Genomic DNA, 13,525 nt, shown 5'->3' with positions numbered 1-13,525 from the left:
TTAAGAGAAGCAGTCTTGTTGTGTGCATTTGTTATCCCTTGTTTGGCACTGCCATGGCATTTAAACCAGAGACCTTTAGACGGCATTCCTCAAGGCATGGTCCCTACCACGAGGTAGCCCTGAAGAAAGGATGTGGCACATCTACTATGGATGGCATTTTGAGGTCATCATGGCCGTCTGCAAATACAACAGGGAGATTTTTAGAATACTCCCATTTAGATTCCTCTTTTTGGAGAAGATTGGTTACTTAGTACATTTTACTAATGAGTTATTAACTTATTCCTTCTCTTTTAATTTGTAGCACTGCAGAACACCTAGATTTAAAGTCTACCCCTTCGTAGACAAATCAGCCAGGTGGACTTGGGTGAATTAGTTTTGGTTCCTAAATTGTGATGGATTCAAAAGATGATAATGAGGAGTGCCTACGTGGCTCAGTGGGTTAAGCCTCTGAGGGTCAGGTCATGATCTCAGGGTCCTGGGATTGAGCCCCACACTGGGCTCTCTGCTCAGCAGGGAGCCTGCATCCCTCCCGCCTCTACCTACTTGTGATCTCTCTTTCTCTGTCAAATAAATAAATAAAATCTTAAAAAAAAAAAAAAGGCGATAATGAGTTTCTTGGCCTCTTAAAAGTCTTAGTTAATCTTCCTCTCTTTGTATGATCTCTTTTTCTCTGGCTCTATTTCCATTCTCTCACTTTTTGTTAGGTTACAGTTGTTTATCAGTCTGTTTATCTCAGAAAGAAAGCAATGGATTGTACTAGCCATTCAACACGGTAACAACTTATCACTAGATAGTTTTAAAAAATTCCCTTAGCTGTCCTTAGATACTATCTCATCTGCCCAATTTTGCTTTTTAAGATCCTATCTAGGGCGCCTGGGTGGCTCAGTGGGTTAAAGCCTAAAACCTTCAGCTCAGGTCATGGTCCTGGGGTCCTGGGGTCCTGGGATCGAGCCCCACATTGGGCTTTCTGCTCAGCAGGGAGCCTGCCTCCCCCCACCCCACCCTGCCGCCTGCCTCTCTGCCTACTTGTGATCTCTGTCAAATAAATAAATAAAATCTTTAAAAAAAAAAAATCCTATCTAAATTAATTACTACTAGCAGAATTGTAAAAAAGAATCCTAATTAGAGACAGAAGTTGTAAGTAATCCCTGTTTGACAGTGGATTTCTTTTGGAGAGGTTGAAAACAATTATTAACATCAATTTGTTTACTTTAACATCGATTAACTATAAAGTGACCTTTGAGGAAGGGTATGTTTTGAAAAATTAAACAGGAAAATTGAGATTGCCAGTCCTTTTGGGAGATGACTCTGAAATAAACCAAAGTACTGAGAAACTGACCATCCTACAAACTTCAGTAATTCGTTAAATGTTCAACTTTTTCAAAACATGGTAAAAGTGGCTCATTCCAAGTTTTGGGGTTGTTATTAGGTGTGTCCAAAGAATGCAGTATTTAGCATTATCATAGATGGATACATATTAGGGTGTTTATTTGATAAAATATTTGATAAAACAGAATAGTTGACTGCAGGGGAAATGTTTGAAGTAAAATTTTAAAATTGAGATAATTTTCTCTTACTGTTTCAGAAAAAAGTGATATAATTACTTTCTGAGACTTTGATCTTTAGAGAGATTCTGTGTGGGTACATAATAGAGTAGGAAACATTTATACGGTGTTTCCTATATGTCAGTTATTTTTCTAAAAGTTTTACATATATTAAACCATATACCCTAAGACAACACTCTGAGGTTAACACTATTATCTACTACTCCTCTTCTTTTTAATTAATAAACTTTTAAAAAAGATTTTGTTTATTTATCTGATGGACAGAGATCACAAGTAGGCAGAGAGGCAGGCAGAGAGGGAAGGTGGGGAGGCAGACTCCCTGCTGAGCAGAGAGCCCAATGTGGGGCTCGATCCCAGGACCCTGGGATCATGACCCGAGCCGAAGGCAGAGGCTTTAACCACTGAGCCACCCAGGTACCCCTAAACTTTTTTTTTTTTTTAAAGATTTTATTTATTTATTGGACAGACAGAGATCACAAGTAGGCAGAGAGGCAAGCAGAGAAAGAGGAGGAAGCAGGCTCCCCACAGAGCAGAGAGCCAGATGTGGGGCTCAATCCCAAGACCCTGGGATCATGACCTGAGCTGAAGGCAGAGGCTTTAACCCACTGAGCCACCCAGGCGCCCCTAAACTTTGTTTTTTAAAGCAGTTTTAGTTTCACAGCAAAATAGAACACAAAGTACCGTGATTTCTTATATCCCCTCTGCCCCTTCCCCCAACCCCGGACCTCCCCTTTATCAACATCCTCCACCAGAGTGGTATATTTGATACAACCTGAACCTATATTGACACATCAGTACCATCCAAAATTCATAGTTTACATTAGGGTTCACTCTTGGTGGGGTCTGTTCTTCGGGTTTGGATGGATGAATAAATGACATGCATCCACCATTGTAGTAGTATACAGAGTGGTTTCACTGGCCTAAAACTCCTCTGTGCTCTGCTATGCATTCCTCTCTCTCTCTTAATCATTATTTTTACTATCTCAGTAGTTTTGCCCTTGCCAGAAGGTAGTTGGAATCACACAGTACATAGCCTTTTCAGATTGGCTTCTTTTGCTTAGTAATATGCATTTAGGTTTCCTCCACATCTTTTTGTGGCTAGAGAGCTTATTTCTTTTTTAATGCTGAATAAGATTCCATCGTCTGGCTCTTTACTCGTTCACTTACAGAAGGATGTCTTGGTTGCTTCCAAGTTTTGCAATTATGAATAAAGCTGCTATCAATATTTACATGCAGGTTTTTGTGTGAACATACATTTTCAACTCTTTTGGTAATTACCAAGGACTGCGATTGCTGGATTGTATGGCAATGTTTAGTTTTGTAAGAAATTGCTGAACTGTTTTCCAAAGTGGCTGAAACATTTTGCATTCCTGCCAAAAATGAATGAGACTTAATGGTAACTTACCACCATTTGGTATTGTCAGTGTTCTGGATTTTGGCCATTCTAATATGTGATTAGTGGTATTTCATTGTTGTTTTAATTTTCAGTTCCCTAATGATATATGATGTGGAAAATCTTTTTATATGCTTACTTACCATTTGTGTATCTTAGGGGAGGTACCTGTTAAAGTCTTCTGCCCATTTTAAAAATCAGGTTGTTTGCCTTCTTAGTGAGTTTCAAGAGTTATTTGTATATTTTGGATAGCAGCCCTTTATTAGTTGTGTCTTTTGCAAATATTTTCTCCCAGTGTGTGGCTTGCCTTCTCATTCTCATGACGCTGTTTGTCTTTCAAGAGCAGAAGCTTTCAATTTTAATGAGGTCCAGAGTTTATCAATTACTTTTTTTCATGGATTGTGTCTATATTTTGTATGTTATAACTATTGTATACTCTATTCTTACAGTCAAATAAACTAGAAAAAAGAAACTGTTATTAAGAAAATCACCAGAAAGAGAAAAGACATTTAACAATACTATACTGTAAAAAATCTGTGCGTAAGTGGACCTGCACAGTTCAAACCCATGTTGTTCAAGAGTCAACTGTGCTTCTTTTTTTACTCTTTTTAATAGTTGCCCTAGAGATTGCACCATAAATTTTACAACTCACCCAAGTATGCTTTCAAATAACACTGTACCACTTTGGGAGTGGTGCAAGTGCTGTGTGATTAAATAATCCTAATTCTTCCCTCCCATTTTTGTATCATTGCTGTTATATGGATATATATATATATATATATATATATATCCTTTGACTTCAGACAGTACCTATGAATGTTAGCAGAATGGAGCAGAGAGGGTATGAGACTTGAAATGTGAAGCCTGGAGCTGGCTCCTAGTTTCAATACCAGGGTGCTCTATAATTCAGGGCAAGACACTTCTCTGTGAGCCTGAGGGATAAGATGGTGTTTAAGGACCAGCCCAGGCTGCAGCCCTCTCGGGCTTCCAATTATCTTGAAGTCTGTAGTAGCAGAAGTGCTCTCTGAGTTCTTAACAGGTTTCTGATGCTTCCATATTATGGAAAATAGGCTGCATACACAAACATGCAAAGTGCTCCATTGTTGTTTTTGGAAAAGACTATGGACCAGGTTCCTGGAGCATTTTGAGAAGGTTCAGATAGAGGTTTGGACTCTGGAGGTTTGGAAAGGCTCATCAGCTATGGTCTCATTGATTTCTGGTTATTAGCTAGTTATGGAATGGCAAGCCTCTTAATTATACACTAATGAGAACTTAGTTAAAATTAACTCATTTCTCAGGAGCTAATGATGATTAGCTTTTTTTTTTTTTAAAGATTTTATTTATTTATTTGACAGATCACAAGTAGGCAGAGAGGCAGGCAGAGAGAGAGGGAAGCAGGCTCCCCACTGAGCAGAAAGCCTGATCCAGAGCTCAATCCCAGGACGCTGAGATCATGCCTGAGCCGAGGCTTTAACCCACTGAGCCACCCAGGCGCCCCTGATGATTAGCTTTTAAAGAAAGGCTAGTTAGTTAATTCAAGTAGTTCCCACAGCCTTTCAGGCTAAAAAAAGATGAACTATTATATACCTTTAGGACAGAGCTCTTTGCATCTCCAGATGTCTCTATCATTTGAACTTGATAGAACACATTCTCTGGATCAAGTCACTCATATGACTTAGGCTTCTTCTAGGGGGGGTCACAAACATGTAAGCGTGTGGGTATGGACACTGGGATTCCAAGTCAGGCTTCTCTGTCTTAGTAACTCTTTGGTTTTGGACAAGCTCTGTGTTTGAGTTGAGAGTTCTCACTGGTTTGTTGGGAAGCTTATGAGATAAAAGACACCAATGGGGGGGAAAAAAAAAAGAAAAACTCTTTATTCTGCCTTCACTCATTCTTTCTCAGATGCTCTTCTTCTTCTTCTTCTTTTTCTTCTTCTTCTTTTAGATACTCTTCCTTTATGTGGATTTGTTTCTGGCCTTTATCATCTTCCTTTTCTCTGAAGATCTTTTTTTTTTATTTTAAAGTTTCTTTCCCTCCCTCCCTCCCTCCCTCCCTCTCTTTCTTTTTCTTTCCCTTCCTCCCTTCCTCTCTTTCTTTCTTTCCTTCTTTTCTTCTTTTGTAATCTCTGTGTCCAACATGGGACTTGAACTCATGACCCCAAGATGAAGAGTTGTGTGCTCTCCAACTGAGTCCGGCAGGCGCCCCTGAAAACTTTTTAATATTTCTCACAAGGCAGTTCTACTGACAACAAATTTCTTCAATTTATATTTGTCTATATATTCTCCTTCACTTTTCAAGGATAATTTTAGAGTACAGAATTCTAGCTTGGTGGGCTTTTTCCCTTCAAATATTTAATATTTCACTCCACTCTTTTCTTACTTGCATGCTTTTTTGAAGAAAAGTTGCATGTCATTCTTATCTTTGCCCCACTATAGAAAGGATTTTTTTTTCTTTCTTTCTTTCTTTTTTTTTCTTTTGTTCCTTTCAGGACTTTTTCCTTTTGATTTTCCTTGAATATGGTATCTCCAGGTGTAGTGTTTTGGGCATTTATCCTGCTAGATCTTTTCTGAGACCTGGATCTGTGGTTTGGTGTCAGACATTAATTTGGAGAAATTCTCAGTTACTGTTTCCTTTCTTTTCCTTCTGTTATTCCCATTATGCATGTTTCTTCTATAATTGTCCCACAGTTTTTGGAAATCCTGGTTTTTGGTTTTTTGGTTTTTTTTTCCCCCTCAGTTTGTTTCTCTTTGCTTTTTAGTTTTGAGAGTTTCTATTATTTTACCGTCAAGCTCAGAAATTCTTTGCTCCTCTGTGTCTGGTCTACTAATGAGCCCATCAAAGGCAGTCTTCCTTTCTGTTACAGTGTTTTTGATTCCTAGCAAATCTTATTTATTCTTTCTTAGAATTTCCATCCCTTTGCTTTCATTTTCCGTCTGTTCTTACATGCTGTTTACTTTTTCCATCAAGCACTTAGCATATTAATCATAGTTTTAAAAAATTTCTGGTCTGATAATTCCAATAGTCCTGCCATATCTGACTGGTTCTGATGCTTGTTCAGTTGCTCTAAACTGGGCTTTTTACCTTTTAGTATGCTTTATAAATTATTATTGAAGAGTAGGCATGGTGTCCTGGGTAAAAGGAACTATGGTAAATAGGCCCTTAGTAATGTGACAGTTAGGTGTGGGGGAGGGGAAGCATGCTGATTGATTAGGAGATCTTTTGGTAAACCTGCACCCCTGGACCATGAACTTCAACAGTACTTTTCAGTTTCTCTCCATCTTGTGTAAAGACAGAATGGCTAGAGGGGGCAGGGTTGGGTGTTGTGCTTCTTCCACATGTAAGGCTAAAGGGAGCTGGAGTTGGGTATTTCCCTTCCCCTGGGTGGTTGTCTCTGATAAAACTCCAGCAGGTTAGGCTCTGGTAAAATAGTTTCTCCGGAGGGCAGACCTTGTTTAGAATGCTCTGGTATATTCTCTTAATGTTTGACATTTGATAGTTATTATTTTTCTTTTACAATGATAGATAATGTTCTGCAATTGGTTCCCATCCTTTGAGTAATTTCATTCAGGATAGCTCAATGAATATGTTTACTGGGTCAATGGGTATGGATACATATATAACTATTGCTGACCTTTTTTAAAAAATATTTTTTATTAACATATAACGTATTATTTGCCCCAGGGGTACAGGTCAGTGAATCATCAGGCTTCTGCATTTCACAGCACTCACCATATATTGCTGTCATATTAGTTTCCACATGGTTGTATCGATTTTCTGGGGTTCCAAGATTATTTAATTACATGAAATTCTAAAAAATATTATATATACATATATGAAAACCTCCTAGATACAAGTGCAGTGTCAATACCACAAGGGCCTGAAATTACACCCCTTCTATAAACTGATGTATAACCTTTTCCCAGATACTCAGTTTATGTTGCATATAGCCTTGCATTTGGGATGCAATCTGTAGATACTTATTGGATGGATATATAGTTGGATAGCTGGGTGACCTCCAACTGATTCCTTCTAATGAACACACAGAAAGTTAGTGACAAAGTTGAGATGATACACCGATCTATGATATAGAGCTATTTCTCACCCTATAACTGCAGTTCTACTTCATTCACCAATATATATTGTATGCTTAGTATGTGAAAAAACAATTCTAGAAGCTGGGGGTACTACTATTAATAAAATACAGTTCTACCCATCATGTACCTCACAGTTTGATTGAGAAACTCATATATTTCTCTGGATTAAGTTCTCATTCATAAAATGAATGTAGTGATCTCAGAAATTCCTTCTGGTTTCTGAAACTCTTAATTTCCCAGTTCTAGATATTCAGACTCTAGGAGTAAGATTGTTTTAAAGAAGAATCTAAAGGAACTGGTGATTCAAGATAATGATAGATTTTCTCTTTTTTTCCATCCTTCCTTCCTTCCCTTTTCATCATCGAGTGCATACTAAACACCAGACACAATTAAGTGCTAGGAATAAAAATAGGAATAAGATAAATCCTCTTCTTTTAAAAAGTCTACAGTCCAAAATGGGAAGATTTTTTTGAAGAGGAATGGTTTGGCAACACAACAGTACTGCACAGAGTATTTATGTATATGTGAATGTGATGTGGTTACTCTAATATTCTAGCAAAAACTTAAATTGAGTGGTTTCCAGTATTAAAGTAGAGGAAGGTATCAGCTAAATACTTCCAAAGTTAATGGAAAATATCACTGAATCTTGTAGGTTTATGTCAGGGGGAAATACTGGTACCATACTTGCCAATATCAAGACGAAAGATGACAAATGCCAATAGACTCACCACTTCTCTTCTTCTACTTGCACTCCTACGGACTGGAACTTACTGGGTGCTTTATTTTCCCCTGTTTTATCAGTCTCTTCAGCATCATCCACCTGAAGAAATAATCAAATAGGCAGAGGTGCCCTATTTTAGTAATCTTGCCTGAAAAACAAATGTCACATTTTATCAGAAACATCTGCAGTACTACTGGAATATTTTGTGATTTGTAGCCTATTTGTTCAATATTTATGTATTTGATGAGGGCCATCACTACACTGTTAGCATGTGCTTTGACTCTGCTGATCTTAGTAAAATGAAATTTTATTTGCTCTTAAATGTCTATGATTGCCTCATAGATTTTTTTTTTAATTTTATTTTTTCAATGTTCCAAGATTCACTGTTTATGTACTACACCCAGTGCTCCATGCAATATGTGCCCTCCTTAATACCCACCACCAGGCTCACCCAACCCCCCCCCCCCCTTTCCCCTCCAAAACCCTCAGTTTGTTTCTCAGAGTCCACAGTCTCCACCGATTTGTATGTGCTTACCTGTGAACGCACTATATTAGAAAGGAACACTGCATGGAAATGGGTTCTTAGAAGTTGTGAATTTGCAGATAACAAAATACAAAAGAAGGAAGAAATTTTATTTACTGTAGTTAGAATGGTTGATATTGAGATTTAGGTACTAACCTTTAAAGATAAACTATATAGTATCTTCATTTTTTTCCCCCTTAAACTAAGAAATTGACTTTGAATATCATGCCATGATTCCTAAGTAGCTATGTATAGACTACAACTCACATAGAAAATGTGTCTGTTGGGACTTCATCAAGGTCAAAAGCTTTTGCACAGCAAAGGAAACAGTCAACAAAACCAAAAGACAACTGACAGAGTGGGAGAAGATATTTGCAAATGACATATCAATAAAGGGTTAGTATCCAAAATCTGTAAAGAACTTACCAAACTCAACACCCAAAGAACAAATAATCCAATTAGGAAATGGGCAGAAGACATGAACGGACATTTTGGCAAAGAAGACATCCAAATGGCCAACAGACACATGAAGAAGTGCTCAACATCACTCAGCATCAGGAAAATACAAATCAAAACCACAGCGAGATACCACCTCACACCAGTCAGAATGGCTAATATTAACAAGTCAGGAAACGACAGATGTTGGTGAGGATGCGGAGAAAAGGGAACCTTCCTACACTGTTGGTGGGAATGCAAGCTGGTGCAGCCACTCTGGAAAACAGTACGGAGGTTCTTCAACAAGTTGAAAATAGAGCTACCCTGTAACCCAGCAATCGCACTACTAGGTATTTACCCTAAAGATACAAATGTAGTGATCCGAAGGGGCACGTGCACCCCAGTATTTACAGCAGCAATGTCCACAATAGCCAAACTATGGAAAGAACCTAGATGTCTGTTGATAGACAGATGTGTTTTATATATATATATATATATATATATATATATATATATATACACACACACACACACGCGCGCACACACACACACACACGCACACACACACACATACATACATACATACACACAATGGAATACTGTGTAGCCATCAGAAAACCAAAGTCTTGCCATTTGCAATGACGTGGGTACAACTAGAGAGTATTATGCTGAGTGAAATAAGTCAGTCAGAGAAAGACAATTATATGATCCCTCTGATATGAGGAATTTGAGAGGCAGGGCAGGGTGTCATGGGGGATAGGGAGGGAAAAAATGAAACAAGATGGGATTGGGAGGGAAACAAACCATGAGAGACTCAATCTCAGGAAACAAACTGAGGGTTGCTGGGAGGTGGAAGGGGAGGGATAGGGTGGCTGGATTATGGATATTGGGAAGGTTATGTGCTATGGTGAGTGCTGTGAAATGTGTAAGACTGATGATTCACAGGCCTGTACCCCTGAAGCAAATAATACATTAGTTGTTAATTAAAAAAAAAGAAAGCAAATGTGTCTGTATTTAAATGATAGCCTATGTGACAAACACATAGAGGTTCTATGGTTATTAGATTTCCTCTCCCAGATTTTATTTTTTATTTTTTAAGATTTTATTTATTTATTTGTTATTTATTTGTCAGAGAGAGAGAGTACAAGAGGGGGAGTGGGAGGCAGAGGGAGAAGCAGACTCCCTGCTGAGCAGGGAGCCTGATGCAGGACTTGATCCGAGGACCCTGGGATCATGACCTGAGCCAATAGCAGATGCTTAACCAGCTGAGCCACCCAGTCATTCCTCCCAGATTTTATACTTCCTCTTACATTAGTATTACTAATTTACATGTTTTTCTATTTTATTTTGACCTTGAAATTTACCAGCATAAAATTGTCACAAGAATTTTTTGTAATTTTTAAAAAGGATTTCTAATTTCTAATATTGTTAATTTGTATTTTCCCTTTCAGTCAAACTTTATATTTTTTTCCCAAAGAACTAACTTTGGTTTCATATATCAATTCTATTTTAGTTTTTATTGCTGTTGGTCTGTTTTTGTTTTCCAATGCATTTATTTCTACTTTCATCATTAATAATTTCCTTCCAATTTACTGTTCTTTTATAGTTTTGTGAATTGAGTGTTTTGTTTATATTGTTATATTCTTTGCATAACTATGAAAGAACTTAGGGCTATGAATTCTTCTGAGATCATAGCTAGGGCCACAACCCATAGTGATGATTTATAGGATTCTCATCATTTATTTCATAATACTCTTGGATTTCCTCCTTCATCCAAATGTTGTTTAGAATACTTTTTAATATATTTAGATGGTAGTTTTTGTTATCTACTTAGCATTAATTTCTAGTTTTAATTTGTAATGGTTGGAAACCATTGGAAACCATGTAATATCTCTTCTTTTTTGGAATCCATTAAAATTATCTCTGGAATTTTGACTTGAGATAAGTCCCCTTAAAAAATCTCTTCCTGGGGTGCCTGGGTGGCTCAGTAGGCTGGGCCTCTGCCTTCAGCTCAGGTCATGATTTCAGGGTCCTAGGATCGAGCCCCACATCGGGCTCTCTGCTCAGCAGGGAGACTGCTTCCACCTCTCTCTCTCTGCCTGCCTCTCTGCCTACTTGTGATTTCTGTCTGCCAAATAAATAAAATCTTTAAAAAAAAAATCTCTTCCTGAATATGCATCGATTCTGATTTCAAGAACGTCAAAATAAAATTTACAAAGTCTGAATGTACTGAGTACTGTCATAGAAAAACTATTCATGACACTTGTTAAAGAATTGGCAAGGTACACTTTATTCAGGGGGGACTATTGTGATAGGCATAGGGACCACAGTGGGCTTGGACTCAACTCCAAATGCAACAAGGAAAAGTAAGAATTTATAGCCAAGGAGCATGGTGTCAGTGGGTAGAAATTTATAAAGAGGAGACATCAGGGATAAGAGGGGACCTCACAGCGTCCTTGCTGAAGGGAGGCCAGGGTGATCAGGCATCATCTGGTGGGCGAGGAGGATGGGGAATGTGATCAGATGAGAAACTGGACACCAGTCTTGGGGCATTCTGGCTAAACTGACTAAGCAGGATTCTCACTAAAATTGGGCGATGCAAAGATGGACACACAAATACAAGAGTCAGGGCCTAGTCAGGAAGTGAATTCAGAGCAGCCTGACTAGAGTCTGGCCAAGGAGAGTCTTGTTATCAATACTACCTCCACTGCTTGCTTCATTGGTTTAAGTCCATTGATTATGAATCATTGATGATGTGACCTTTTTATTTCTCAAGGCCCTCTTTTAATTAATAGTAACAGCTCACTTTGTGTGTCTCAATCTATGAAATAGTTCACTCAACATGGCATTTGGACTCATCTCTTCACGTGGGGCATAACGTATCTCTGTACTTTTGGACAGGTATTAAAAGAAATAAGTAAATCTTAGGAGTGCAATCTCAGATAACTTAGTTTTCTTTTTAATTCAAAGGATGAGAAAGCAACCACATGTTCAATGTGATGTGAAGATTAAGCTTAAAGCTCTTTTAGGTTGCCCTACAACATGAGTTCAATGACCATGGAGGGAAGTCACAATCTAATATCTGGAGGTGGAGAGGTTAAGGTCTAAAGCTACTACATGAAACTAATCTATATGTGCAATTACTCTTGAGAGACTAAAAGATGGTATAACTGCGTTACCTTTGGGGAAGGGAGTAGGAGTCAGAAGTAGAAAGATGGGGGCATTTCGTATTTTGTTCTATATCCTTTCATACTGTATGAATCCTTTACAACAATACCATATGCATATACTACTTATTTTTGTAATTTTAAGAGAAACAAATTACCCTTAATGTGACCCCTGACTTTTTAGAAGGACTTACAACTTTGCTCTAAATCGGAAGCAACCAGTTACCTTTCCTGTGACCCGCCCAGCACTAGACCACCAGAAGAAGCCACCAGATAAAATAGTTGACTTGAATTTTGAACTATATTATAAATAGAATACATGCTTCAAGATATTCTAGAATCATAATTAGTGCCATGAAATGTTCCCACTAGTATGCCAAGTAACTATTCTAAGACTTAAGAGCTAAGTGAATTAAGACTATAAATTCACCCTACCCATCTCAAGCTTTTTAATACACATGCTTATGGTTTATTTATTGGACAAAGTGCCTTTTTCTGGTGACTTGCTTATTATCTATCAGCTCCAGGCCCATATTCTATACCCATCTGGTCTGTGGCAGTGGGGCCAGGACTCTGCCAACTACATTTCCCAGGCTTTGCTGCTGGCCAGCTTCCAGTTTTATTCTAACAAAGGAAGGTGGGAGGAGGGAAGGGACTTTTTTTTCTGTTTCCACCTTCTGTGGGCATTGCTCCAGCATGCGAGGGCAGCTATGGTTTCAGCCCCTTTGAACCATGTACCAGATGTGCTTCTCCCTTGGATGTCCCAGCACCAGCTGACCACACCTGCCATGGTGGTCCAAGGCTGGCTGCACTAGGGACTCTCCCCTGAACTCCTTAATTCTGGGAACCTCACCTTTCCCTTTTTGCTCCCTTAGTCCTAGAAGTGGTAATTGCTTAGTGCATCACATTATTGCTCTCTCAACCTTCCCATAACTGTAGAACCAACATTGTGTATCAAACTGCCTCTGTTTGAGAACTGAGCATGGTTTCTGTTTTCCTGAATGGGATTCTAACTGGTTCCATGTGGCTACACTCATGTTGATGAAGAAGGCTTAGAGTGTCAGCCAAAGAAGGATATTCCAGCTTTACAGTATAGGACAGTAGCAAAATTACCCAATGAAACTTTGCCCAATGATGCATGATAAGTATCTTAAGTCCCTTAAGAACCATGATCCTCAATGCATAGAGAAAGGGAGAAAGAAAGGATCCAGGGGTCTCAAGGACAAGGATGGAGGACATTGCACTCTGTGAATTGAGGACATTGTACTCTGTGTTTGAGCCCCACCCCACCCATCTAAACCTACAGCTGATTTGCATCCAAGTGTTGTCATCTTCCAAGCTTCAGCTATTGTATGTAAATTTATCTTAGTGACTTTTACCCCCTTACAAAAATGCACAAATGTCACCACTCTTACATAGTACTTAGGGTAATCTATTTAAATTTGTGAAGTGACTTTCAAAATGCTTCAAGTAATTGAGTAGTAATTACATCTCTGTCCTGAAAAAAATTAAGAAAACCCTTAGCAGATAAAATTTCAGCAAGATTGGCTGTTATTTTAAAGGAAGGTAATAATAATAACAGCTAGATCTGATATTGAGTGAGCCCACTACACTTAGAACCTTACAT

The 13,525-nt window shown here is 38.4% G+C and overlaps 1 protein-coding gene across 6 annotated transcripts in view; it reads right to left on the bottom strand.

Moving 5' to 3' along the window:
- Positions 1 to 13,525, bottom strand: part of LOC111142569 (DLG associated protein 1) — a 328,275-nt gene that overhangs the window by 44,092 nt on the left and 270,658 nt on the right. For all 6 annotated transcript variants that reach the window (XM_022495839.1, XM_022495840.1, XM_022495842.1 and 3 more), the window contains one exon: positions 7,781 to 7,872. In XM_022495839.1, the coding sequence (XP_022351547.1) occupies positions 7,781 to 7,872 (92 nt within the window). The remainder of the gene's footprint in view (positions 1 to 7,780; positions 7,873 to 13,525) is intronic.

Source organism: Enhydra lutris, unplaced genomic scaffold, assembly GCF_002288905.1.
Source record: "Enhydra lutris kenyoni isolate GAN:26980312 unplaced genomic scaffold, ASM228890v2 scaffoldscaffold8, whole genome shotgun sequence".
NCBI classification, from domain to species: domain Eukaryota; kingdom Metazoa; phylum Chordata; class Mammalia; order Carnivora; family Mustelidae; genus Enhydra; species Enhydra lutris.
The sequence above is the reverse complement of the archived record's forward strand: the minus strand, read 5'-3'. Positions and strand labels throughout refer to the sequence as shown.